The sequence below is a fragment of the Cebidichthys violaceus genome, unplaced genomic scaffold (assembly GCF_023349555.1).
Source record: "Cebidichthys violaceus isolate CVI_PGR_0920_01 unplaced genomic scaffold, fCebVio1.0.p SCAF_2, whole genome shotgun sequence".
In the NCBI taxonomy this organism is placed as follows: Eukaryota; Metazoa; Chordata; class Actinopteri; order Perciformes; family Stichaeidae; genus Cebidichthys; species Cebidichthys violaceus.
The window spans coordinates 4,620,632-4,644,120 of record NW_027176372.1 but is presented as its reverse complement, the minus strand read 5'-3'; the positions used below and the strand labels follow the sequence as shown (position 1 = coordinate 4,644,120).

General features: G+C 42.4%; 3 protein-coding genes and 1 pseudogene across 5 annotated transcripts; all 4 read left to right on the top strand.

Annotated features, from left to right (window-relative positions):
- Positions 1-755: 755 nt before the first annotated feature.
- LOC137875150 (uncharacterized) lies at positions 756-10,976 on the top strand. Of its 3 annotated transcripts, none has more exons than XM_068714147.1 (8): positions 756-1,016; positions 4,247-4,355; positions 6,912-7,118; positions 7,895-8,060; positions 8,216-8,686; positions 8,881-8,948; positions 9,437-9,480; positions 10,730-10,976. In XM_068714147.1, exons 3-8 carry the CDS (start codon positions 6,915-6,917, stop codon positions 10,779-10,781), a joined length of 1,005 nt encoding a protein of 334 aa, XP_068570248.1. In that variant the 5' UTR covers positions 756-1,016; positions 4,247-4,355; positions 6,912-6,914; the 3' UTR covers positions 10,782-10,976. The 3 variants fall into 3 exon arrangements, with proteins under 3 accessions (XP_068570248.1, XP_068570246.1, XP_068570247.1); XM_068714145.1 differs by having other exon boundaries at positions 4,217-4,355; XM_068714146.1 differs by lacking the exon at positions 756-1,016 and adding an exon at positions 1,030-1,091 and having other exon boundaries at positions 4,217-4,355.
- Positions 10,977-13,276: 2,300 nt separating this feature from the next.
- On the top strand, positions 13,277-18,354 carry LOC137875806 (histidine--tRNA ligase, cytoplasmic-like; annotated as a pseudogene).
- An 8-nt stretch (positions 18,355-18,362) lies between these two features.
- On the top strand, positions 18,363-19,237 carry LOC137875837 (MICOS complex subunit Mic60-like). Its single transcript, XM_068715344.1, has one exon. The coding sequence runs from the start codon at positions 18,378-18,380 to the stop codon at positions 18,903-18,905; it is 528 nt and encodes a 175-aa protein (XP_068571445.1). The 5' UTR covers positions 18,363-18,377; the 3' UTR covers positions 18,906-19,237.
- Positions 19,238-22,036: 2,799 nt separating this feature from the next.
- On the top strand, positions 22,037-23,141 carry LOC137875805 (histidine--tRNA ligase, cytoplasmic-like). The gene is made up of 4 exons (XM_068715313.1): positions 22,037-22,172; positions 22,497-22,595; positions 22,746-22,839; positions 23,092-23,141. The coding sequence occupies exons 1-4, from the start codon at positions 22,095-22,097 to the stop codon at positions 23,139-23,141; spliced, it is 321 nt and encodes a 106-aa protein (XP_068571414.1). The 5' UTR covers positions 22,037-22,094.
- The last annotated feature ends 348 nt before the right edge of the window (positions 23,142-23,489 follow it).

The following is a 23,489-nucleotide window of genomic DNA, read 5'->3' as shown; positions in this document are numbered from 1 at the left end:
TCCGGTTTACACTTTGGTCTCAACCTACAAATACAAGTTTACAAATAAACAAGAGAAATATAAAAAAAAACATAAAACAAGGACAACAAAAAAAGTAGAACAGATGTAAGTATAAACATTGAATGTTTGACAATGATACAAATAATATATATATATATATATATATATATATATATATATATATATATATACACCGTATATATACCGTGTATACACCGTATATATACCGTATATATATATATATATACGGTATATATACGGTGTATATATGAACATAAACCTATACAACGATAGGTATGATAACAGTCTTCACTTTTCAAGTGAAGACAAACGGTATCCACCTTTGGTTCCACTGCTTCAAAGCTGAGATCAAATGAGTCAAATCTTTTCTTAATTGCTGCAGTACATTTGTTCATTTCATTTATTTGATTAAAGTAATTAATTATGTAATAAATTAATGATTAATTGAATAATTAAATCAAAGTGATTAATTCATTAATTGATTATTTAATACATTTTAAGAATATAAAAACAAACGAGCAGATTTTTTTTTTTATAAATTCAGATTTTGTTTCTGGCCACAGCATTCTGAAATATTATCTTAACTTTCATCACCGACTTTAAACAGTTAGGAACAGGATCCAGGATAATCTGTGGAATATACCTCTGAGGGTGTCCTCGCATTTACCACAGCGTTTACCTCGGTCAGTCCTCCTAGCTTCTGATTGGTTAGTTCTGTCACATGTCGCGTAGAAACAGGGAAGTGTTGTTGTTGTGAACTTGTGAAGCAGTCTAGTCGCTGGTATCCGCGTCCATCCAGCTCTTGTTTACCAATAGGAGTGACCCAACCGCCACAGAAATAGCCCTCCCGGTACTTTGGATGGCAGCGTGCTGTTATGTTGGGGATTTGGTGACTTTTAGTCCCTGTAACTGTGGATATCGCCATTTTTGTGCACCCCGACTGTTGTTGTCCGTTTGAGAGCAGCTGATGAACTGAACGCTCCCAGTAGTTGGAGGTATGAAGGATTTCTGCAGCTTTCCCCCTTATTCATGATTTTTGTGACATTTGAACCAGACTGCAGTCTGAGGAGGTCAGTGGGCTTTCACAGCAGCTCGTGCTACCTGCAGTGTTTAACAGTAGAGAGCTACAGTGTCCAGCCAGCTGTGTCCAAGTAATCACGTCAGCCAGCTGGGGGAGGGGGGGGGCAGCATGCAGGAATTATTTGGGGGGGGGGGACCAGCATGCAGGAATTACTTTGCACCAAATGATGGTGTTAATGTTTTTTGTTATGAAAAGGAAAACACTAAATCCAGGTGCCTATTCAAATTCTAACAAAAATAATGGCGAAGTTTAAATATGAATTGAATAAAGTAGTAACTTAATTGTCATAATATTTCAAGAAAATAATCTCCCTGCCCTGTAGTCTGCTTTATGTTATTGCTCTGCTGATACCACTGGATGTCCCTACCTCACTGTAAAATGTAACGGAGGAACTTTTTTTGGGAATATTGCTGAATCTATGTAAAAGGGGCTTTTGACTGATCCAAAGTCAGCGTCCCTTCCAGACAGCCAAAAGAAGCCTTTTCACCTCACTTTGATGTGGGATGAAAATATTTCCTCCATAGGTAGTTTGTGGGCCTAATATTGCCGGGATAAGTGGCAAAAAAAGAAGAGTGCTAGTGGTGCAACGGATCATAACACTCACAGATGGGATCAGCACAAAGGAAAAAAAGGGAGCAAATATCACTTTTAGAGTTTTCTTTTGCCGCTGATTCTAATTACCGATCATTGATGATCCATCTTGTTTTATTATAGCAGCTGGTCTACAAGGCTCCAGACTATTTATTTTTGTATTGGTGGATAAAGATCATCAGTAAAATTGAATTCCACACATTGATGGTTAAGGTAAATTAAATCAACCGAGGTCCGTTACACCACTAGTGCTGGCGTAGCCGGCCGAGAGGTGGGGAGGACCGGTGGCTGAGTGGAGGATATAGTTGAGTTGCTGATAAGCAGGTGGTTAGACGAAGCAGGCAAGACCAAGGAGTGAGGAGAACAAGATTAATCCAAAGTCAAAGAATATACAAAAAAATCTTCAAAATGAACAAAGTAATAATGTTTGATTTTCAGTATGGGTGAAGTCGGAGATGTCCTGAACTCAAATACATAAGTCATGGTCTGGAATCATGTGGAAATAGAGCCATGTTAGGGTCAAATGTGGGACTGGATTGAGCCTACTTTACAGGTTCAGATTCTTAACACAAAATATGAATCAACTAATACACTATGATTAATAATTAATAAGTAGTATACAGCCGAATTGTTTAGTATATATTGTAATTAAGATTAGCGTCACCTTTACCAGCTGCAACATTAAAGTGATGAACACATTAATAGAGATGGGAAATCCAGAAGAGCGTCATTTCTTAGAGTGTTGTGAGAATGCACTGCTGGAGTTACACATCCCCAGTGGTCGTACACAAGTATCACTATCTCACTACCATCTTTGCTAACACCTTGAAGTCTGAGACAAACACACAAGCTGTCATTAAGGAAGGACACCAACGTCAATACTCAAAACTGAATTCATGTGGTGTCGAAAAAAAATCCATCCTCCATCGAGAGTATTCCATGTTCCCCCTTCATTTGCCGGAGACAAAGTCCTGAAACCTGCTCAGCAACTGTGCTCCTGGACATTCATGTCACGTGACCGATGTGACGTTAGCGATGTGCTCCCACGCCTCACCGGAGAACTACAGCCTCTGAGTCTTTCCAAAAGGTCCCAGCTGACACCCTTGAGCACGTTGCTTCGACTTGTGAGGAAGAGCTCGTCACTTGTCTTTGATAGTTATTCGTTCCAGACCAGCGCGCCGCGGCGGCCTCAAGATGTTTGTTTGAACCTTCATCTGTTAAGCATGATATTCCAGATCCAGCCTGAACTAGTGAAACCCTGCTCAGCATCCAGACAACAGGAAGCAGCCGGCATCACCCTCAGACAGATTCAACAGAACACTCATTAGTCAGACAAACAAGACACCAGTTCAGCAGCCTGTGAATGGGATGACGGCCTTAACCAAGTTGCTTTGGCTTACAGCACAAGCCTTCACTCTGCAACAGGTTTCAGCATGGAACAGGGGCGAGGCCCACAACCAGCAGAAGCACAAGTGTGACTAAAGTGTCAAGTGTCCCTATGAATCCGGAGACCTTGTCTACATCAAAACAAAAACTCAGTGCCTCAGATCAGATGTACGACATTCATTTCCTCCTAGATCAGTCCGTAGGTTCTCAGATTGTCCATCACAAGCGTCCTTTGTTGGATGGTGGACATAAGACCCCTGGTTGTGACTCAGCTGTGCCCCCAACCCCCTCGTTTCCCTGCATTGTCAGGAGCTTTGCCCAAAAGGCTGTGCCGTTCACACAAATTCCAGCGTTGTGACAATCTGCAGCAGGGTTGTGCGGCGGTGTGGGAGTGTCACTATTAGGGCGACCTAATTGACCAATTGAATGATGAAATACATAATACATGCATAACGTGTGTGGCAAGAATAGGACAAAGCGTGCATTCCCCCACAGAAGAAGCTGAAAACCTCGCCCACGATCCTCTGAAGCGTGGAAGCATTCTGGACTAGACGCCCAACAATGAGGTTCTCTGTCAGCTCTGCAAAGTAGAAATGGCTGATCACAGCAGCACGACTGCCTTGCAGGTACGCTTGCTGCTGCGGAAGCATCCCGAGCTCTTTGTCAAGACATCAGCGGCAGACAGCAAGCGTGTCCCGTTCGCTTTCCGATCGTCTTCATGTTCATTTCTGAAACGTTATTATGGTGACATAACGTTACACCGCGCGTTACGGTGTTATTCCTCTGCTTCATGTTCAGACCGTTGTTACAATCTGATGATCTGTTATTTCCCTCACCTCACACTGATGCAAAAATACATTTGATTATCTTAACTGCATTCATGGAAAGAGAATGATTAAATGAATGTGTCACAGTGTTCTGATCAGGTATTTAAGAAATAGGGGTTAATATCTTGTGTATGTGTTTTTAAAAGAAGATGATTGAATAGAATATTGAAATATTAATCAGACAAGAATTTGATATATATTTTGGGTAAATTAATGGTCATATAAAATCAGTATTTTTTTAGAATTATAGATAAATTAGGCATTTAATTAATCGACTAATTGATCCGTTGTCCGTTTGTCATTTTGTTAGGTTTTACCCTCCCCCTCATTCATTCCTCAGCAGATAGAAGAAAAGACGAAGCGCTGGAGCTCGAGCGGGAAACACTCCGCCGTATTGTGCAGAGAGGATCCATGTAGTCAGCTGTTCCACCAACTCCTGGGCAGTTGCAGTAAGTGCTAATGTTTAGTTTTTTACCCTTCATAGTTGTTTTTTTTACTTTCGTGTACCAGAGTAGTTTTTGGTCCCACACACACACACACACACACACACACACACACACACACACACAAAACATGTCAAGTTCTTCAGTGTGAGTGAAGGAGACACAAAGCTCACAATTTGTATCTACTGCAAGTCTAAAATAAGCTGTGAAGGAACAACCTTAAAACATTTGGATCTACTAACTAATCAGACACTTGTTGTAATTCATTCCCTTCATGCTGCTCAGAGTCAGCAGCCAGTCTCTCTCCAGCACAGTCCTGGTGTAAGGCCAAGATCCTCCTTGTGGCACTGGCACCGCAGTGGCTACTCTGTGGCACTTCAGCGGCAAGCGTCGGTCAGGTGCCACAACTGTGGCAAGGGAGCGACACTCGTTCGGCACCCGTCAATAAGCTGCCGAGCTGAGCCACATTTCCTGAGAGCACCCATTGTTGTTACGATAGGTCAGCTGCCATAAATCAGTTTTATCATCATAGTAGATTCTAATTAACTGGAGAAAAAACTTGTTTTCTAACACGTAGATCATAAACCCCTGAATATAAACAGCACCCATTGAAATCGGATGGGAAATGTAACTCAGTAACGGTCCGAATGAGTCAATCTATGTAGCTGGCTTATAACGGTATGCCTGTGAGCAACCAGGTTCAACTTTTACTTTATTTAAATACTTCCACCATCAACGTCATGATTTAGACCGTTTGGAAATAAAAATACAATCTTTACTATCTTTATTATTAGGCCTTAATAGTCAAAGATTACCAGCTGCAATAATCAATAACTAATATGTTTTTCACTCTTTTTTGTTTGTTTTTCACTTTTTCGTGACATCCAAGCATCTACAGAATGACCCTGACAAATGGTTATGCCTAAATTTTCGAATCATTAAAAAAAAAAAAAAAAGTAATATTTTCACTCTTCCTCTGCTTATATGTAGGTGTCATTATGTGCCACAAGCTACCAGTGCCAACAGTTGTCACAGGAGTGTCGCCAGTAGTCAGAGCAGTGCCACTAGGCGTCAGAGGATTGTTGCTCCCCTGGTCCGTGTACGTTTTGATCGTCTGTTTTATGGATTATTTGTTTTTTTCTTTTGAAGAGCGACGCAAAGTAAGACAGGTAGTCCGGAAGTAAACAAATGTAAAAATAAAAGTGAAGGCAATAGAATGACCGTATGCAAGTCAACTGTTAGTCTATGGTGCAAGCACACACCAATGTAAAAATAGATAAATATAAATAAATAAACGGGGCCGATGGGAGTATGCTAGCAACAATAGTTGGACTACATGCGATTTAATATTAATTTATCCATTAATTATTATCCAACAATAATCTTCTACTACTTTTCGATTAATCTGTTTATTGTTTGATGCAATACAGTTCGTAATATAGTTTAATCAAAATCCTATCGTTACAACAATGAGTGTTGTCAGGAAATGTGGCTCCACCCGCTCAGCTCGGCAGCTTATTAACGAGCGCCGAACGAACGAGCGCCGAGCGACTGCCGAACGAGCGCCGAACGAGTGCCGAACGAACGAGCGCCGAACGAGCGCCGAACGACTGCAGAACGAGCGCCGAACGAACGAGCGCCGAACGACTGCCACAGTTGTGGCACCTGACTGACGCTTGCCGCTGAAGTGCCACTGAGGTGCCAGTGCCACAAGGAGGATCTCGCTGTCTCTCCAGTCCTGCTTATCACTGAGCTAACGGTAACGGTAACGGTTGCATTGACTTGCATTATGATGCGTTCAATCTCTACTCTGTAGTACTGAGTATTGGGCCAACGTAAATTATAACGCTGTCATGATGTGTACGTCGAGAAATGAATGCATAGACATTTAGGGAGTGACCTGTTTATCTTTCTGACACTAACAGCTGATAATTATATTAGTAAAACTGTTAACGCCAAGATTTTCTTTTAATCAAAGCAAATGTTTTGAATAAAAAAAAAAAAGTAATTCCTAATTTGACTTGTGTGTTTTATAACCAATATGGCAAATGGGTAGTGTGTGACTGTTTACACTGACTTTGGGATGGTTGGAATATTGTTTTGGGGCAGTGGTAAAAACAAGTGAGTAGCCTGGCTGTCAGTACAGTTTCAGTTACAGAAAGAAAAACTTAAAAAAAAAAACTGGAAATCTGAATTGACAAGATTAACATATTGATGTGATGCTTTCATCAGTGACTTTACAACTGTTACAATAATCTGCAGAATCTCCCTCTGACAGTTTCCTCACATTTACCGCCGTCAAAGTCCTCCTAGCTTCTGATTGGTTAGTTTAGTCACATGTGAGTTAGGAACAAGGAAGTGTTGTGAAGCAGTGTGGAGCACCCCGAAAGAAAGTTGTCCTTCTCCATCCTGCTGTTTGTTCAACCACCACACATCAGTAGCAATAAGTTAATAACTACTATAATACTCCTAAGGAGTGAATATTAGAATAAGAATGATATATGTTTTCCTCATATTCCCACCTGTAATGCTTACAACATTTCCGTGTGTTTATATCTGCAGAAGATGACCAAACCCAAAACCAAGGCTTGCCTCCACTGTCATGGCATGAATGCAGCGAACCGCAAAACATGCCAGTCATGTTTTGCCAGCCTGTCTATAAAAGAGAGGATTAAGTTGAAGGAGGAGAGTTTGCGCTCTGGTGACTGGGGGGGGAAAGTGAAGGAGCACCGCAACGCAGGCAGAGTGGTGGATTCAGCCCGTATATCTGTAAGGACGTCAGGTTGCATGCCTGGTTTATCTATTAAGGGTCCGCGGGCCCCCAGCATTATGGGTGGGCCCCAGGGGGCCAGGCCTGCAAAAAAGAGCGTGTTAATGAAACTCCCCCCTTGGGTCTTTGTCTAGTGTGATGTACCCCTGGCCTTTGTCATTGTTCTTTTTGATTACTGAAGTGGGTAAATAACATTGGCTTTCCATCATATTGTCATGTGTGGAGGTGGAGCTAAACCTACTACACATGCATCAGCTATGCTGGTATAGCAGTTCTTGTTGTTGGCATCAGGCCTTGTGCTTTCATCGATAACGTCACATCTGGATGATTGTATGCTGTAAGAGGAATATAACGGACAATTCACAGAGCTCTAGGACGGATCCAGGGGGAATGAATCTGATGATCGGATGTCCAGAAAGACCTCGAGTCGTCATTTTGAAAAACATCTGGACCCTGCAGATCCTTTTTATTTCTCGTCTATGGCGTATGAACAATGTTTTCCTTTCCATCATTTTTCTCATTTTGTCAAATTGAGTTTCGCCAAAGGATTTAATGTTTTGTTAACGTTCCAATTTTGAAAAACCAAATCGCTCATGGCAAAGTAGCGGATGTTGCGATTGCGTTATGCTCCCTGAGGATGTCGGGAACCTTTGCTGGAAGGCTAAGCTAGTTCTTCTTTCCCATATTGTGGGAGAGTGAGCGAACAGCGTGATTAATAAAAAATGACGACATACTTTCTTATTAAGCCAAGTCTTTTAATGTCTATTTTATCTAGGTGAAGAAACTGCATGAGCTGGACTTCAAGCCTCTGCTGTTCATGGGGAGAGAGAGGAGAGGGGGCTGCTCAGCTGAGGTCATCACGGGCATCGGCCCCATACCAGAGGGACCTGTGAGGGAGGTCATTAAAAGAATGACCGCCCTTTACGAGTACTTCCTCAGAAGTGAGAACACAGCGTTGTGTAACTTTGCCTTCACATTTAGTTTACAAAGCCTTTTTTTTGTAACTCCAATAGATTGCTGTTGAAATATGACACACCAAATGAAGTGTCTTTGTGGGGCTGTCGGGTGTAAAGAACATGAACTCTTCGTCTCTCAGATTACAGTGAGCTACTTGCAACGACTACAGCTCCATCTGATGAAGCAGCCTCCGCCCCCCCGGCCTCCTCCCAGGAGGAGACCCTCCCTGTCTTAAACATGGTCCCTGTGGAACTCCCCCCTCCTACTGCTCCCTCTCTCTCCCCTTCTCCTCCTACAACCCTTTCTCTCACTTTACCTCCTCTTCCCACTTTCTGTCTCTCTTCCCCTCCTACGACTCCTTCTCTTTCTTCTCTTCCTACAAACCCCTCTCTACCTTCACCTCCTCTCCCCCCCCACTCTCTCTCTTCACCTCCTGCAACTCCATCCCTCTCCACTCCTACAAACCTCTCTCTCTCCTCACCTCCTCCAGCAACACGCCCCCTCTCTTTCCCATCCCCCTCTACCCCTCCCACCACCTCTCCTCCTGCCGAAGGCCCGATGAGAACGAAAAAGGAATTGCTGGGAAAAAGAAAAAGAAACAAACACACAGGTTGTCTTTTTTTGTTTAATGACACAATCCCCATTATCATCACTCATCTTCTAATTCAAAGTGAACAGAGCTCAAGGCTAGCCCACAAAGCATGGAATTAGACTGAACAGTCACATGCTTATGCATTTTATTTATAACAAATATTTGAAGCAAATCATCTAGTTTATTTATTCTGTTGATGTGCTTATTTTCAGGCTGCAAAAAGCACACCTGGCAGAAGCTGTTCTTTTTTGAGAAGATAATAGAGAGGAGGTCAAACCAGGTAAGATCAGATGCGTTTGATTTATTTTGTTTTAGTGGGACCTTTGAGGTCTGCGTGAAAGAAAGATGTCTGGTAAATGTTTGCTCCGTATTGTGAAGGACAACTTTGATGGTCCATGATTAACTCCTTGCTGGCTTCCTTCAGTCCTTTGGAGATGGTCCTTCAATATGACACCTCCTTTGTGAGCCTGTCGAGTACTGAGAGACCTCAAAGTATGTAGGTTCATCTCATCGACATCGTCAACGTTGGGGTGAACACCAAGACTCCGGTGTCTTCACTTCCTGTCGTTTCGCTAAAGGGCCACCTCAAGTCCTTATTTTTGGCTGTTTAAAGGAAAACACAAAACGGAAGCAAAGAGGGGCAACTGCAATACTGACTGATGGCCTAAATGGACATTTTTCTGTCTTGATTCATCGTGGGGACAAAGTGTGCAGCACTCAGCCCTTTGAATGAACTGTTGTGAATTGTGTCCTTACTTTGCTCTACAGGGAATAGAGGAGGTCAGAGTGCACTGGAAGTCTTGTTCAGCTTGGTGAGAGACTCTACTTTACCTTTACTACTCGGTCCAACCTACAGTATGAGAAATATGATCAACAGCAATCGTCATCCCAAGCGACCTGTGAAAAGCCTTGAGCTCCGTGGTGGAAGAAGTTTAACCAAAGGGTTACTAGCGTTAGCTACACGACTCCTGTCACCGTGACCCTGCACTTCAAGGGAAAGTAGGAAGGTCCATGTTTCCTATTTAGCTGCAGAATGTCATAGATTAATATAGGATAGATTAAACACGCACTGCCTTTGTAGACAGAACCTACTGTGGTGTAGGTTAGAGTCATTTTGCATGCTACGTCATTCACTATAAACAAGAAAGCAGCAAACAATGGAGGAGCTTGGAGCCATAATCCTGTTCTTCATGATGAGAATGGAAGAAACGGAATAATGAAAAAAAATATAAAATGGTGGTTTTAGCTGGCTAGATAACCGTAGTGATGTTTATGGATATGACTACACGTTTGTGATGATGAAGAGCGCTGCTAGCTCCGCCTGTGCTATGAGAACTATATGTGCAGGTACTGTATACACACGGGTCCGACAGTCAGGAGGGACAGTTGTTTCGTGCCAACAACACGATCAAAATGATATTCAAACCATTTATCTCAGCTTTACCATAACGATGTTGAGGTGCCATCGTTTTGATTGCCTAAAATGATTAATCAATTAACAAAATTGTATCCAGAACCTATTGAACCAAATGTGGAGTCATCACCACTGTCACCATGAGATTACTGCTCTATTATGAAATCAGTCATCAGGTAACAGAAGCACAGGAAGAAAATGTGTCTATCCACGCCTTCAATTGGAGGGACTAACTATTCCACTCAAGCACTCAACTCACTATTCAGTCTTTCCAGTGCAGAGGGCGGAGCTAAGTCAAATGATTTTGTAGCAAGCAGACTCATCATTTGAGAATAGTACAACATGCCATGAAAGCCTCTACATTAAAGGATTTATGGTTTCCTCCTGCATGCCAATATGGAAACACTTTGATGAGCTTACTTTCATAAAACATGATGACATCTTGAATGTCAATCACATGACAACAGTAAAGGCAAAGAAAGACTTCAGACAGTATGTGAAAGGGGAAAACCAATCAAATTGCAGAGCATTATAATTCACGTTCTTTTGGCCGTGAGAGATCATCAGCTGGGCCGCGGGATCTTTTAAATGTCATAAATGTTGAAAATGTATTTACTAATCATTGCCATGTGTGCTCTTTTTCACAGTGGCAAAGAATGGGAGGACACCTGGGAGCCTGCTGTTAATTTTTCGGTCTAGCTGTCACTCTAGTTATCGTTTAAAAATTCCCATGTTCAAAGACTTGTTTGTATGTAATTGTAATAGATTTGATTCACTCTTAATGATGTGTTGTAGCTTCATACTCTTTGTGCTCCGTGTCTAACTTTGTCCTTTTTTGTTGTATTTTTATACATTTTGTGATACAATTCATAAATTCATATAATTATTTATTTCTTTATTTGTATGTATGAATTATTTTTGCTTTATCATGTAGATATTCATTTATGTATGATGGGGGGGGGGGGGGGGGGGGGTTCATTAACCTCTCTGGATACTGTAAGATATAAGTATGTTTTTATGTAATGTAAAATGTTATAGAGGACATGTTGAGCTCATTTTCACGTTCATACTTGTATTTGGGTCTAGTCTGTCTGAGTATACCTCCCTCAGATGAGGGTGGTAAGTTCTAGTGAGCCTCCTTGTGACGGGAAAGGGAGCTAAATCTGAATGTTTTGTTTAATCGCATGTTTTGTGATCAGGACCAGTGATTCTCAACTGGTGGGTACCCGTTTTCAGCGGGTCGCGGGCCTGGATTAAAAAGCAGCGGAGTTATTCACACTCCTTAACAGTATTTGGCGTTAATGCCTTGTAATGCTAATACACACCCGCCATTTCACAGTATAGAAGAACAGCCACAAAGTTTGTTTTCATGCTAATTGACCGAAACGCAAGTACGACACTGACTACATGAGACATGGATTTGCTTACATTGAGGACAAAAGAGGACAAAATCCTCAGTGTGTTTTGTGCAGCGAGGTTCTGGCACGTCAAAACTGAAGCAGCGTTTGGAAACAAAACAGCCTTCTCTCAAAGATAAACCTGTTGAGTACTTTCGAAGATGACTTCAAGACCTGAGGACATCACAAAAGTGTCTTACTGACCTGCAGCCATGGACATGGACGTGTTGGACCAATCCACAGCGGATCAACTGAAAACTACCTCTGTCAAATGACACTAAGTAGGTGAATGAAGACATGTCGGATAACATCAAACAGATCACAGCTTCATATAAGGCAAGTGGCCATTTTGCATTACAAATGGACGAACAGACATGACAAACAAATCAGTTTTACTGGTTTAGGTGAAACATGTGGGACGAGGACTGACAGGAACAATGTCTCTGCACTAGAGAGCTCCCTACTACTACGACTGCAGAGGACATGTTCAGCTCAGGTTCAAACTGCACCATCTTTTCATTAAATACATTTGAGAAGTTGAACATTTGGGTCGTGGCTTGTCATTAACCCTCCTGTTATGTTCCGGGTCAAATTGACCCGTTTCAAAGTTTGAAAATCTAGAAAAAATATTTTTCTGTATGAAACTTCATCTGCTTGCCTTAATGAGTGTAATCAACGTTTAAAAAAATGAATAAAAAATATCATGCATTTGCAACTACCCTCTGCAGGTTTCTATAACAGAGATGATGTTCGGGTCAATTTGACCCGGCAGTGAAAATGGAGGCTATAAGGGGTCAGAAGTGTCAAGTTTAGACCATTTCTTTCTTTGAAAACGTGATACAAAGTATTTCTTACTCCCTCCCACCATGTTTCACCCCATTTCTCACACGCACACACACTCTTTCGCACTACCCCACCTGTGCGAGAAATACAGATACTATTTTGACGGGAACCTTTTATAAACTCCACCCACACACGCAGGGGAGGGTTGCTTGGGAGTTCTACCAACATTACACTCTGCAGATGCATACAACACAGCAGCTTACTGTAGGACAACATGAGCAACAGAAACAAAGGGATGACAGCCCTGGAGGCTCTGGAGCACATCCTTGATCACGACAGTGAAATAGAGGAGGATGTGTCTGAAGATGAAGACCATCTTGAGGTCAATTCAGATTATAATGGTACTGATTATGAACCATCAGATGAGGAAATGAGGAAACACAATCACACTCACACACACACCTCGTTCATTGTGCTCATCTCTTGTTCATTTTTGTAAATTTCAGTTTCTTAACATTATAAATGAACATAAATCAAGTTTACTTTCAATACAAATCCTTATGACTCATTTGTCTTGATTTTCAGTGAGCGGGTCAATATGACCCTGAACAGCAGAGGTGTCTCATCTCTATTTATCTACATCACCCCATGAAAAAAAGAAAGTTTCAAAAATTACAAAAAATTTTGAAATAAATACATGTTATGGTAGACTAATGTAATTTATATCTAGGTTTTTCCAAAGTACCATAAAAAAATGTTTGAACATGTATTTTTCATGAAAACGAGTGGGTTATCCTAATTGAACTATGATCTATGGAGGGGTGAATAACTCCATTCCACTAAATACTGATTGAATTGTTAGTAAGGGAGTTGGTGATGAGATACAAACTATATTTATTAGGATTTTTTGGTTTCTGACCACTTTTGGATGATTAAACATGTACCGGGTCAAATTGACCCGCGAACATTATGGCTGTACCTAAAAAACAAACATAACAGGAGGGTTAAGGGGTGATGGTGGGTCCCGCAGCCAGACCAGTTGAGAACCACTGGAGTAGAGGGAAAAGAGCAGCGGGGAGAGCAAACATCCGGAGGTAAAGGTGCTGCAGGATGTAGCGCAGTCTGTTTCCTGCAGGCCACTCCACCCATGTTGGCTAAAAACGTGTTTTTTGAGGTTTTCAGTGTAACTCCTCTCTGCTACTTTGATCTCCTTTGTCAGTGTATTCCTGGACTGGTTGTACAGGATTCTGTACAACAAGCCTGACTGCAAATATTCCTAGTTCAGTTTCTGTGAACAAGTTATTTTATACATACTTCCTAAATAGAAATTTAATATCTCCCTCCTGCATGCAAGCTCCAGACAAACTAGAAATGACTGACCTTTCTTGTAAAAGGAACGATCACAGATCTCAGTAGCTTGATTTTAAACAATCAATTATGGAAACAATTGTTATGATTTTTAAAGGATCATTCAGACACATTCAAATGAAGAGACGTTCAAGCTCTACACACCTGTAGAGCTGAGCGACACATATTACACACATATTATAGATTATTGCCCATTTAGTAAGCAGGCCTGTGCTGGCCTGTCTGACATCAAGCTGCTCTTCAGCTACCTGCAGCTCTTCCAGGTCACAGACAAGGTGAGACATGCTGTTATTCATGCGTCCCATACTATTTCTTGCATAATAATGTCATCATACCATCTACTTTCTTCTCTCTGATCTGGTATCTTTACTCTCTCCTCTTACTTCATCGTCTCAGGTGGTATTTGACCTCAGTCTGGCTCGGGGTCTGGACTACTACACAGGAATCATTTATGAGGCGGTGCTGACTCAGGCGGGTGTGGCCCCGGTGTCCACTGAAGCCCAAAATGGGGCCCCTGCAGAGGGGTCGATACGACGGTCGATACGACGGCCTAGTGGGCATGTTTGACCCCAAGGGTAGGAAAGTGCCGTGCGTGGGCGTCAGCATCGGCATCGAGAGGATCTTCTCCATCATGGAGCAGAAGGCTGAGGTAAATGTGTCCGCTGTGATACGTTGCATAGAAGTCACTAAAGCCTCTTTGAGGAACACCGCAGGGACCGGGGTCAAAAAGAAAAGAGACATTTTGTCCCCCAAAAAGGACCTGGTCAGGAGAGAGTACTTTCTCAAAGTACAAGAATGGACTGAAGGAACCCTTTTAGTTCCTAGGTGTTTTCTTTTTTTTAAGTCACACCTGTTTGGATTGTTCCTCAGGTTGAGGTGTTGTTTGTGTTGATGTCCAGACTGTAACAGTGTTGTGTTGTTCAGGCCTCAGCAGAGAAGGTCCGCACCACAGAGGTTCAGGTCATGGTGGCGTCGGCTCAGAAGAACCTGCTGGAGGAAAGACTCCAACTTGTCACTGAGCTCTGGAATGCTGGCATTAAGGTGTGTGTGTGTGTGTGTGTGTGTGTGTGTGTGTGTGTGTGTGTGTGTGTGTGTGTGTGTGTGTGTGTGTGTGTGTGTCTCAGTCATAGTTTCATTGATTTGGTTTTGATCTGTGAGCCCCACTCTGTTCTAAGATACAATGCTGTCATTTAGAACTGACTAGTAAGACTTTTAATTCTGAAAAGTACCGTCAACTGACTCCTGTGTGTGTGTGTCTGCATGTATCCAGGCAGAGGTGATGTACAAGAAGAACCCCAAACTGCTGAGTCAGCTGCAGCACTGCGAGGAGTCTGGGATCCCCCTGGTGGCCATACTGGGAGAACAGGAGCTGAAGGATGGAGTGGTGAAGCTCCGCGTCGTGGCCTCCAGAGAGGAGGTACGAGTCCTACAGAACACACCGAAAAGTCATTTTAATTGATTTTATTTACATTAAGATGGATGATATGACAGCTTCCCCAAATTAAGTCAAAACATCTCGATCGCCAGTATAGGTCATAACCCCGCCTCCTCTATGTTGGCGTATGGGACATGTCATTTTAGGTAGTTCTTATCACTTGTGTGAGTTAAGAGGTTAAGGTGGCACTTTGGTGGTAGCCCCTGCCATCAGTGTATGAATATGTGTGAATGATGACATGTACTGTGAAAGTACAGTCCATTTACCAAAAATGAAATATGATATGAATAATAAAAATATCAGTAAATTAGAATAACAACAATTGCATTACAGTCATTTAGCAGACGCTTTTATCCAAAGCGACTTACAATTCAGTATCTATCTACACACCGTATAGATTGATACGCTGCTCTCCACTTAGCCACGGTCACCCCAATAGTCAAATACTACTCCTATGACTACTTCTAACAATGATAATACTCATAACATTAGTAAAATAGACCAACAAAATAATAATACTAAAATAATAATAATAACGGTATCAATAATATAATACAAATAACAATACAATGAGAATATAAACATAATAAGAATAAAAAACAACATTATAAATAATAACAATAAAAACAATACGATTATTTGAAATATAATAAGAATAAAAATGGTATCAAAATAATCATAGTGAATATAATCATAATAATAAAAACAATGTCAATAATCTATAAAAAGCTGTCATCAGCTGTCAATCAAAGAAGAAGTCCAAAGCGTTGTTTGTTTTTAAATGCAGGTCCTTCAATCCAACATTAATGTCAGCGACATGGAGCAGGGGGAGTCACAGTCACAGGGAAGACGATGCTCAATCGGGTAGTTCCCACAGGCATCTGGATGGCTGGACAGTTTAGTAAGCAGCCCAGGTGGTTCCATATAAATGATACTACTTGTAAAATGTAATAAAATAATAATAACAACAATCATAAGTAGGAAAAGAAACAATGCTAGGACCACTAAATCATAATTATAAGAAAAATAATTAACATAATATATATATATATATATATATATATATATATATATATATATATATATATATATATATATATATATATATATATATATACACAGTTGCGGTCAAAAGTTTACATACACTTGTAAAGAACATAATGTCATGGCTCTCTTGAGTTTCCAGTTATTTCTACAACTCTGATTTTTCTCTGATAGAGTGATTGGAACAGATACTTCTTTGTCACAAAAAACATTCATGAAGTTTGGTTCTTTCATGACTTTATTATGGGTTAACAGAAAAAGTGATCAAATCTGCTGGGTCAAAAATATACATACAGCAGTGCTAATATTTGGTTACATGTCCCTTGGCCATTTTCACTTCAATTAGGCTCTTTTGGTAGCCATCCACAAGCTTCTGGCAAGCTTCTCGTTGAATCTTTGACCACTCCTCTTGACAGAATTGGTGCAGTTCAGTTAAATTTGATGGCTTTCTGACATGGACTTGTTTCTTCAGCATTGTCCACATGTTCTCAATGGGATTTAAGTCAGGACTTTGGGAAGGCCATTCTAAAACCCTAATTCTAGCCTGATTTAGCCATTCCATTACCACTTTTGATGTGTGTTTGGGGTCATTGTCCTGTTGGAACACCCAACTGCGCCCAAGACCCAACCTTCGGGCTGATGATTTTAGGTTATCTTGAAGAATTTGAAGGTAATCCTCCTTCTTCATTATCCCTTTTACTCTCTGTAAAGCACCAGTTCCATTGGCAGCAAAACAGCCCCACAGCATAATACTACCACCACCGTGCTTGACGGTAGGCATGGTGTTCTTGGGGTTAAAGGCCTCACCTTTTCTCCTCCAAACATATTGCTGGGCATTGTGGCCAAACAGCTCGATTTTTGTTTCGTCTGACCACAGAACTTTCCTCCAGAAGGTCTTATCTTTGTCCATGTGATCAGCAGCAAACTTCAGTCGAGCCTTAAGGTGCCGCTTTTGGAGCAAGGGCTTCCTTCTTGCACGGCAGCCTCTCAGTCCATGGAGATGCAAAACACGCTTGACTGTGGACACTGACACCTGTGTTCCAGCAGCTTCTAATTCTTGGCAGATCTGCTTTTTGGTGGTTCTCGGTTGACTCTTCACCCTCCTGACCAATTTTCTCTCAGCAGCAGGTGATAGCTTGCGTTTTCTTCCTGATCGTGGCAGTGACAAAACAGTGCCATGCACTTTATACTTACAAACAATTGTTTGCACTGTTGCTCTTGGGACCTGCAGCTGCTTTAAAATGGCTCCAAGTGACTTTCCTGACTTGTTCAAGTCAATGATTCGCTTTTTCAGATCCATGCTGAGCTCCTTTGACTTTCCCATTGTAGCGTTTGTGGGCGTTTGTATCCAATGAGCCCTATTTAAATGGCCTCAGAGAAGTCACCAGCTGTAGTCACTCATAATCACTCACAAGAAGTTAAGAGGCCATGCTATGAAGCTCATTTCATTGACACAACTTTCTAAGTCACCAAAATTGCTAATTCATGTTGCTGTATGTATATTTTTGACCCAGCAGATTTTGTCACTTTTTCTGTTAACCCATAATAAAGTCATGAAAGAACCAAACTTCATGAATGTTTTTTGTGACAAAGAAGTATCTGTTCCAATCACTCTATCAGAGAAAAATCAGAGTTGTAGAAATAACGGGGAAACTCAAGAGAGCCATGACATTATGTTCTTTACAAGTGTATGTAAACTTTTGACCACAACTGTATATATATATATATGTATGTATATATATATATATATATATATATATATATATATATATATATATATATATATATATATATGAGAAATAATAGCAAAACAACAATAATAATATAACACTAATTACAACACAGAAACGGTGACGCACGCACGCACACACACGCGTCCTGTGGCTCAGGACTTAGTTTGAACCTTTCGACCCGAGAGGCCAGAACTGTAATCCTTTTCCTCCACACAAGAGGAACTGGATCCACTCAGACCATCCCAGTGGTGGATGGTCTGGTGGTCAGAGTGTGGAGAGAGCCTGTAATCACCACTATGTGTTGTTATTGGCCTGGGTGCAGTTACTTGTTCTAGAAATAAATAATGTGGTTTATTCATGATTTATTTAAAGATATGGACTCATGGCAGACTAGTACAACATCTGGACTCTTCATCACCAGGCTCATGTAAACACCTTCTTGTCTTTTAATTGCAGGTCATGTGGTGGCGGAGGAGGAGGCCCGTAAAGCCCACAGCTCTGGCTCTCTGTAGAGGCGCTCAACTAGTTGTTAAAAATGGCCGACGCTGACTCCCCCACCATGCCTCTAGAGGGCGCTGCTCAGGCTGTGCGAGACAGCTGCCAAGACAATGACTTTGCCTTGGCTCTGGCAACGGCCCTTCCAGAAGAATCGCTGCAGCGCGGCGTGTACAGCGAGGCCTCCCTCCGGGCCCGCTTCAACTCCCTTCGATCGCTGGCTCGCCGGGTCGCCCTCGTCGACGAAACCCACAACTCCTTGTACCAGTATTTCTTGTCCTACCTTCAAGCTGCGCTGCTGTTCGAGGCCAAACAGGAAGCGCCACCCGGCCAGCTGGGCAGCGAGGATTTAGACCCATTCAAGCTTCTGTCGTATGCTAGCTTCTGCTTAGAGCATGGGGATCTGGAGTTGGCAGCTAAACTGGTGAACCAGTTGAGAGGAGAGGCCAGGAGAGTGGTGGAGGACTGGCTGACTGAAGCCAGACTCACACTGGAGACTAGGCAGGTGGTCAGTCTGCTGTCTGCGTATGCAAATGCTGTGGGGTTAGGAACCACCCAGGCTCCGTAGGTTGCCACGCTCATGTAACCTGGCAACCCTTAAAGGAACAATCCACTGAAAGTCTTTTGAGTATCAAAGAGTTTCCACTGGCTGGTGGGAGTGTTTGATGGTCACTAGAGATGGTTAGTGGTGTATTCCTTTAAGGGAACTGAAGTTAACCAAGTGATTCATGTTCAGATGTAACATAAGTAACAGAATTGTTTTAAAGTCACTATGGAGGATATTGTGACTAATTGAATAATTGCACTTATCAATCTAGTCTTGTCAATTCAGATCCACTGGTTTGGTTCAGGTATTTATTCCCCCCCACCCAGGCCTAAGAGCCTAAGAGTCGTTAAAGAATACATCAGGCTGCATTTCTTTTCTTTTTTTGTCAACACTGCACATGTTCCAATAAATCATCAACAACTATGCTGTCTGTTAAATGTTTTGTTTCCTCCTTCACAGCTGTGTTACTGTTCCAAAGACTAAGGGAAAGATGATTGAGTCTCTTGATACAATAACACAGTCACTCATTACAAGCTGCTGTCCAAACATACACATCTTCATTCATGCTTTCATTATTTAGAAGAGTTGCCGTCTGATTCAGTGATCAGCTCAGGCAAAAGCAGAACAAGATATACAAGGTGTATACGTGAAGCGTTAAACTGTTGTAATGTGAGACACTGCAGTGTAATGGACCTGTGAAGTGTCTGTTGATCATAGTGAAACATGGACCTAAAGTTAATTAGATTTCTAATGGACTGAAAAAAACGTGTTTACTTTTGAGGCCATTGACAACCAACACACATCAGAACCTTTGTTTGAGCGGTCACAACAATACAGAAAACCTCATTGTCATTATTACCATCCTCATTTACATACAGCTGCACATGCATTTAACCCTTCCTAAGCATTTAGGAGCAGTGGGCTGCTGTAAAACGTCTAGTCAGCGACTTGGACTTTGAAGAACTCTTGATTTTCTTGACTGTCCCCGGACAAATGGGGCCAAGAGGACGCAGACGTCACGGCCCATAAAGATACTTTGAGTTGGAATGTGAAGCCTCTGCCAAGAAGGAAAAACCAAGAAAGATGAGGAGAGATGTTGGTTGATCAGTAATGTTTCCCACCTTCTCCCTGCGGTCCAGTCCTCTCAGGGTCCAGTCCTCTCAGGGGTCTAGTCCTCTCAGGGGTCTCGTCCTCTCAGGGTCCAGTCCTCTCAGGGGTCTCGTCCTCTCAGGGTCCAGTCCTCTCAGGGGTCTAGTCCTCTCAGGGTCCAGTCCTCTCAGGGGTCTAGTCCTCTCAGGGTCCAGTCCTCTCAGGGTCCAGTCCTCTCAGGGGTCTAGTCCTCTCAGGGTCCAGTCCTCTCAGGGGTCTAGTCCTCTCAGGGCAGAGATGGGTAGTATTTCTATTACTTGTATTTGAAATACGTATTTAAATTACTTTTGAGTATTTTGTAATTTGTATTTGATAGGGCCGACAAAAAATCGAACGCAATTTGTAACAAAATACTTAAGAGTGGAGTAATTTTGTATTTAAAATACTCAAAATACTTTCTCCACGAATCAAAAAACTATGGAAGCTCATTTCCGCAACTGTGAGGAAAAAATTAACATCCTGTAAGTCGTTATAATGAGATACTATCTCAAAATAATGACTTAGCATCTCATAATAATGAGATAGTATCTCCTTATGAGATAGTAAGTCGAAATAATGATAGTATCTCATTATTATGAGATGCTAAGTCAATATTTTGAGATAGTATGTCATTATAATGACTTATAGGATCTTATTTTTTTCCTCACAGTGGCGGAAATGGGCTTCCATAGTTAAACGTGCATGTATACATGCATGTGTATTATCTGTGAAACGCACAGACCTCATGTTGGAAATGTTTCTGTCCAAAACGTTACTGAGGACCAGCTTTATGTCTCCGCTGTTTTAAACTACTGGTCCTTCCACTGCTATTTAAACATTGTCCTCTGCCAAAGTGGCACCACAGAGGATGTCACAGCAGGTGGAGGAATTCTGAGGTCTTGTGTGACATAAATGCTTCTGAATGAAAGTCTGGACGCTGTTTGTCCTCCTATTTGATTGTCTTGTTTGGGTCTGAATTTCCTGCTGTCATGTCAGGGAGTGTCATTGAGAGCTGTGTTTTAACAACACCACATCACCAGTGACTCTCACACACACACACACACACACACACACACACACACACGCACGTGCGGTCTAACCTCTGGGGAGCTGATTGCTGTAAGCGAGAGTGGAAAGCTCAATAGGTCTTTTTCACAGTAGACATTAAGACTGAATACATACAGTAGTAGGCACAGCACAGGTGTTACTAATGACATATAAACCATGGCTCTGTTCTATTCAAGGGTCCCAGTAAAGCAGCTCATTCCTCATTACACTTGTGTAATGTCACAATACAAGAAGCATTAGATGCCTATAATCTTCTCCAAAAAAACTTTGATCTTTCATTTAACAAAAGACGGATGAAGACACACTGTGTGTGTGTGTGTGTGTGTGTGTGTGTGTGTGTGTGTGTGTGTGTGTGTGTGTTGGTCTGGCTTCTTTGATTGACTTGGTCTCATGTGATCTCATGTTCTGTCCTCCACGCTGTGATGATGATGATGATGATGATGATGATGATGGGTCATGCCCTGCCCCCCCCCCTAGTGCTAGGGTTGCTTACCACTTTTCTCCTGTTCTTCCTGCCTGACCCTCGATGACCTCGGCCCGCCTCACCCTTCATCGTCACCATCATCTACCTCGCTTTCCTGGTGAATCCAACCCTCTGGGACATCATTGCTCAACTCACTTCCTGGTTCTACTTCTACTGACTCTTGTGAGTGGCTGGCCCTGTACAATACCACTGGACATTGCTGTACCCATGATGCACTCCTGAACTTTTATCTGTCCAATTCCTGGACTTGTTTTTTATGTATTTTTTTGTCCGTGCGGTGCGCTGAACATGCTGGGCATGTTCTGTGTTCGTGCTGGCTCTGGTCTGATGGGCTTTCGGGCTGCGCCACGGGTCCGATCTCTGCGTTCTTTCCCTGGGATCACTGTGGCTCAGGTAGGCCTCTGGTGCTGTGTGTGTTGGTTCCTGTAATATTATGTAGCCTGTACTTTTAGTTCTTATCTTCTGGTGTGTGTGTGTGTGTGTGTGTGTGTGTGTTTCAGGACTTCGACATAGCAGGGCAGTATGACGCCATGATTCCAGACGCAGAGTGTCTGAAGATTGTCCATGAAATCCTGAGTGGGCTGGACCTCGGAGACTTCCGGATCAAGGTTGGTCGTGTCCGTTCACTGACATTTACAGATGAAACTTGTAGACGGGTCAGCAGGTGTCATCTCTGTGTCATCTTAGCTTGACCAAAACAACATTACTTCAGCGTGTCCAGAACACAGCCACCAGATGTTAAGCCAGATCTCAACAGCGTGATCATATTGCCCCTATTTTAGCGAATAAACTTCTGTTCTGTCTGGCTGAGCTTCCGATTCCTTACGGATCAACCTGTAGCCTCAGATGAGGCCGTTAGCTGTTCCCTGGTCCAGGCTGAAGTTATTATTATTATTATTATTATTATTAATTATCACATCCTCGGTGTCCAGGTCAACGACCGACGTATTCTTGATGGAATGTTCGCTGTGTGTGGTGTTCCAGATGACAAGTTCCGCACCATCTGTTCAACAGTGGATAAACTGGACAAGGTATGTGAACATGCTGAGCAGTTCCACACTCAATGATGAGAAGCCGTTACTCCCATGTAGATTGATCTACTGACATGGAGACCACACTTTGAGACTAAACAGACAAGACCGTGGTGAGTGTGATGAATTCTTTGGTTCTTCCAAACCCAGATGCCCTGGGAGGACGTGAGGAAGGAGATGGTGAACGAGAAGGGCCTGTCAGAGGAGGCGGCCGACCAGATCGGGGAGTACGTCAGTTTACAAGGTGAGACTTTACCCAAAGGCACACAAGATGTGAGACATCGGTGGCATGTTGGTCACTAGTGAGGCATTCCTCCATTCAATCACTTTTTCTTTTTGTCTTTGGTTTGACAGAGGACAGTGTAGAAATAAGGCAAATTCAATTCAAGAGTATTGGACTTCCATTCACCACGTGTACACAAACAGACCTCTGCTAGATGTGTAAATAGGCAACTGTGTGTGTGTGTGTGTGTGTGTGTGTGTGTGTGTGTGGCAGGTGGAATGGACTTAGCAGAGCGCCTCCTCCAGGACAGAATGAGATCTTAGCGTGTGTGAGTGTTAAGGTTCTAAACGTCATGACACACAGAGGACGTGCTCCCCTAGCTTGTCTGCAGGGTGCTGGCAGCAGCAGGACCGGCCCGTCCTGTTCTAATGTCAGCGTGTCTTTTCTATTATACAGCTCTAGGAGGTTTCCTCCCAGAACCTCCACTTCCAAATGTCAGAATATCTGCTCATTGTCTTTGGTAAATTGAGACAACATCGTTTAAACGGTACAGTTATTCAATAAGAGCTTTGTTTCTGTTCTTGAGACGTTTCGGGATGAAACTATGAATTGAGTTCTGCTGTGTGGTGATCCTGCCTGCAGCCCAGCTCCTGGCGTCGACACGGACGTTC

What these genes read in the sequence shown, in the direction of transcription:
- LOC137875150 (XM_068714147.1), top strand. Translation starts at nt 6,915, where the DNA reads ATGACCAAACCCAAAACCAAGGCTTGCCTCCACTGTCATGGCATGAAT. An exon ending in TTACGAGTACTTCCTCAGAA is followed by an intron (nt 8,061 to 8,215) that starts GTGAGAACACAG and finishes TTCGTCTCTCAG; the next exon opens with ATTACAGTGAGCTACTTGCA. An exon ending in AAAAAGAAACAAACACACAG is followed by an intron (nt 8,687 to 8,880) that starts GTTGTCTTTTTT and finishes GCTTATTTTCAG; the next exon opens with GCTGCAAAAAGCACACCTGG.
- LOC137875837 (XM_068715344.1), top strand. Translation starts at nt 18,378, where the DNA reads ATGGCCGACGCTGACTCCCCCACCATGCCTCTAGAGGGCGCTGCTCAG.
- LOC137875805 (XM_068715313.1), top strand. Translation starts at nt 22,095, where the DNA reads ATGATTCCAGACGCAGAGTGTCTGAAGATTGTCCATGAAATCCTGAGT. An exon ending in TCGGAGACTTCCGGATCAAG is followed by an intron (nt 22,173 to 22,496) that starts GTTGGTCGTGTC and finishes CTCGGTGTCCAG; the next exon opens with GTCAACGACCGACGTATTCT. An exon ending in GGAGTACGTCAGTTTACAAG is followed by an intron (nt 22,840 to 23,091) that starts GTGAGACTTTAC and finishes TGTGTGTGGCAG; the next exon opens with GTGGAATGGACTTAGCAGAG.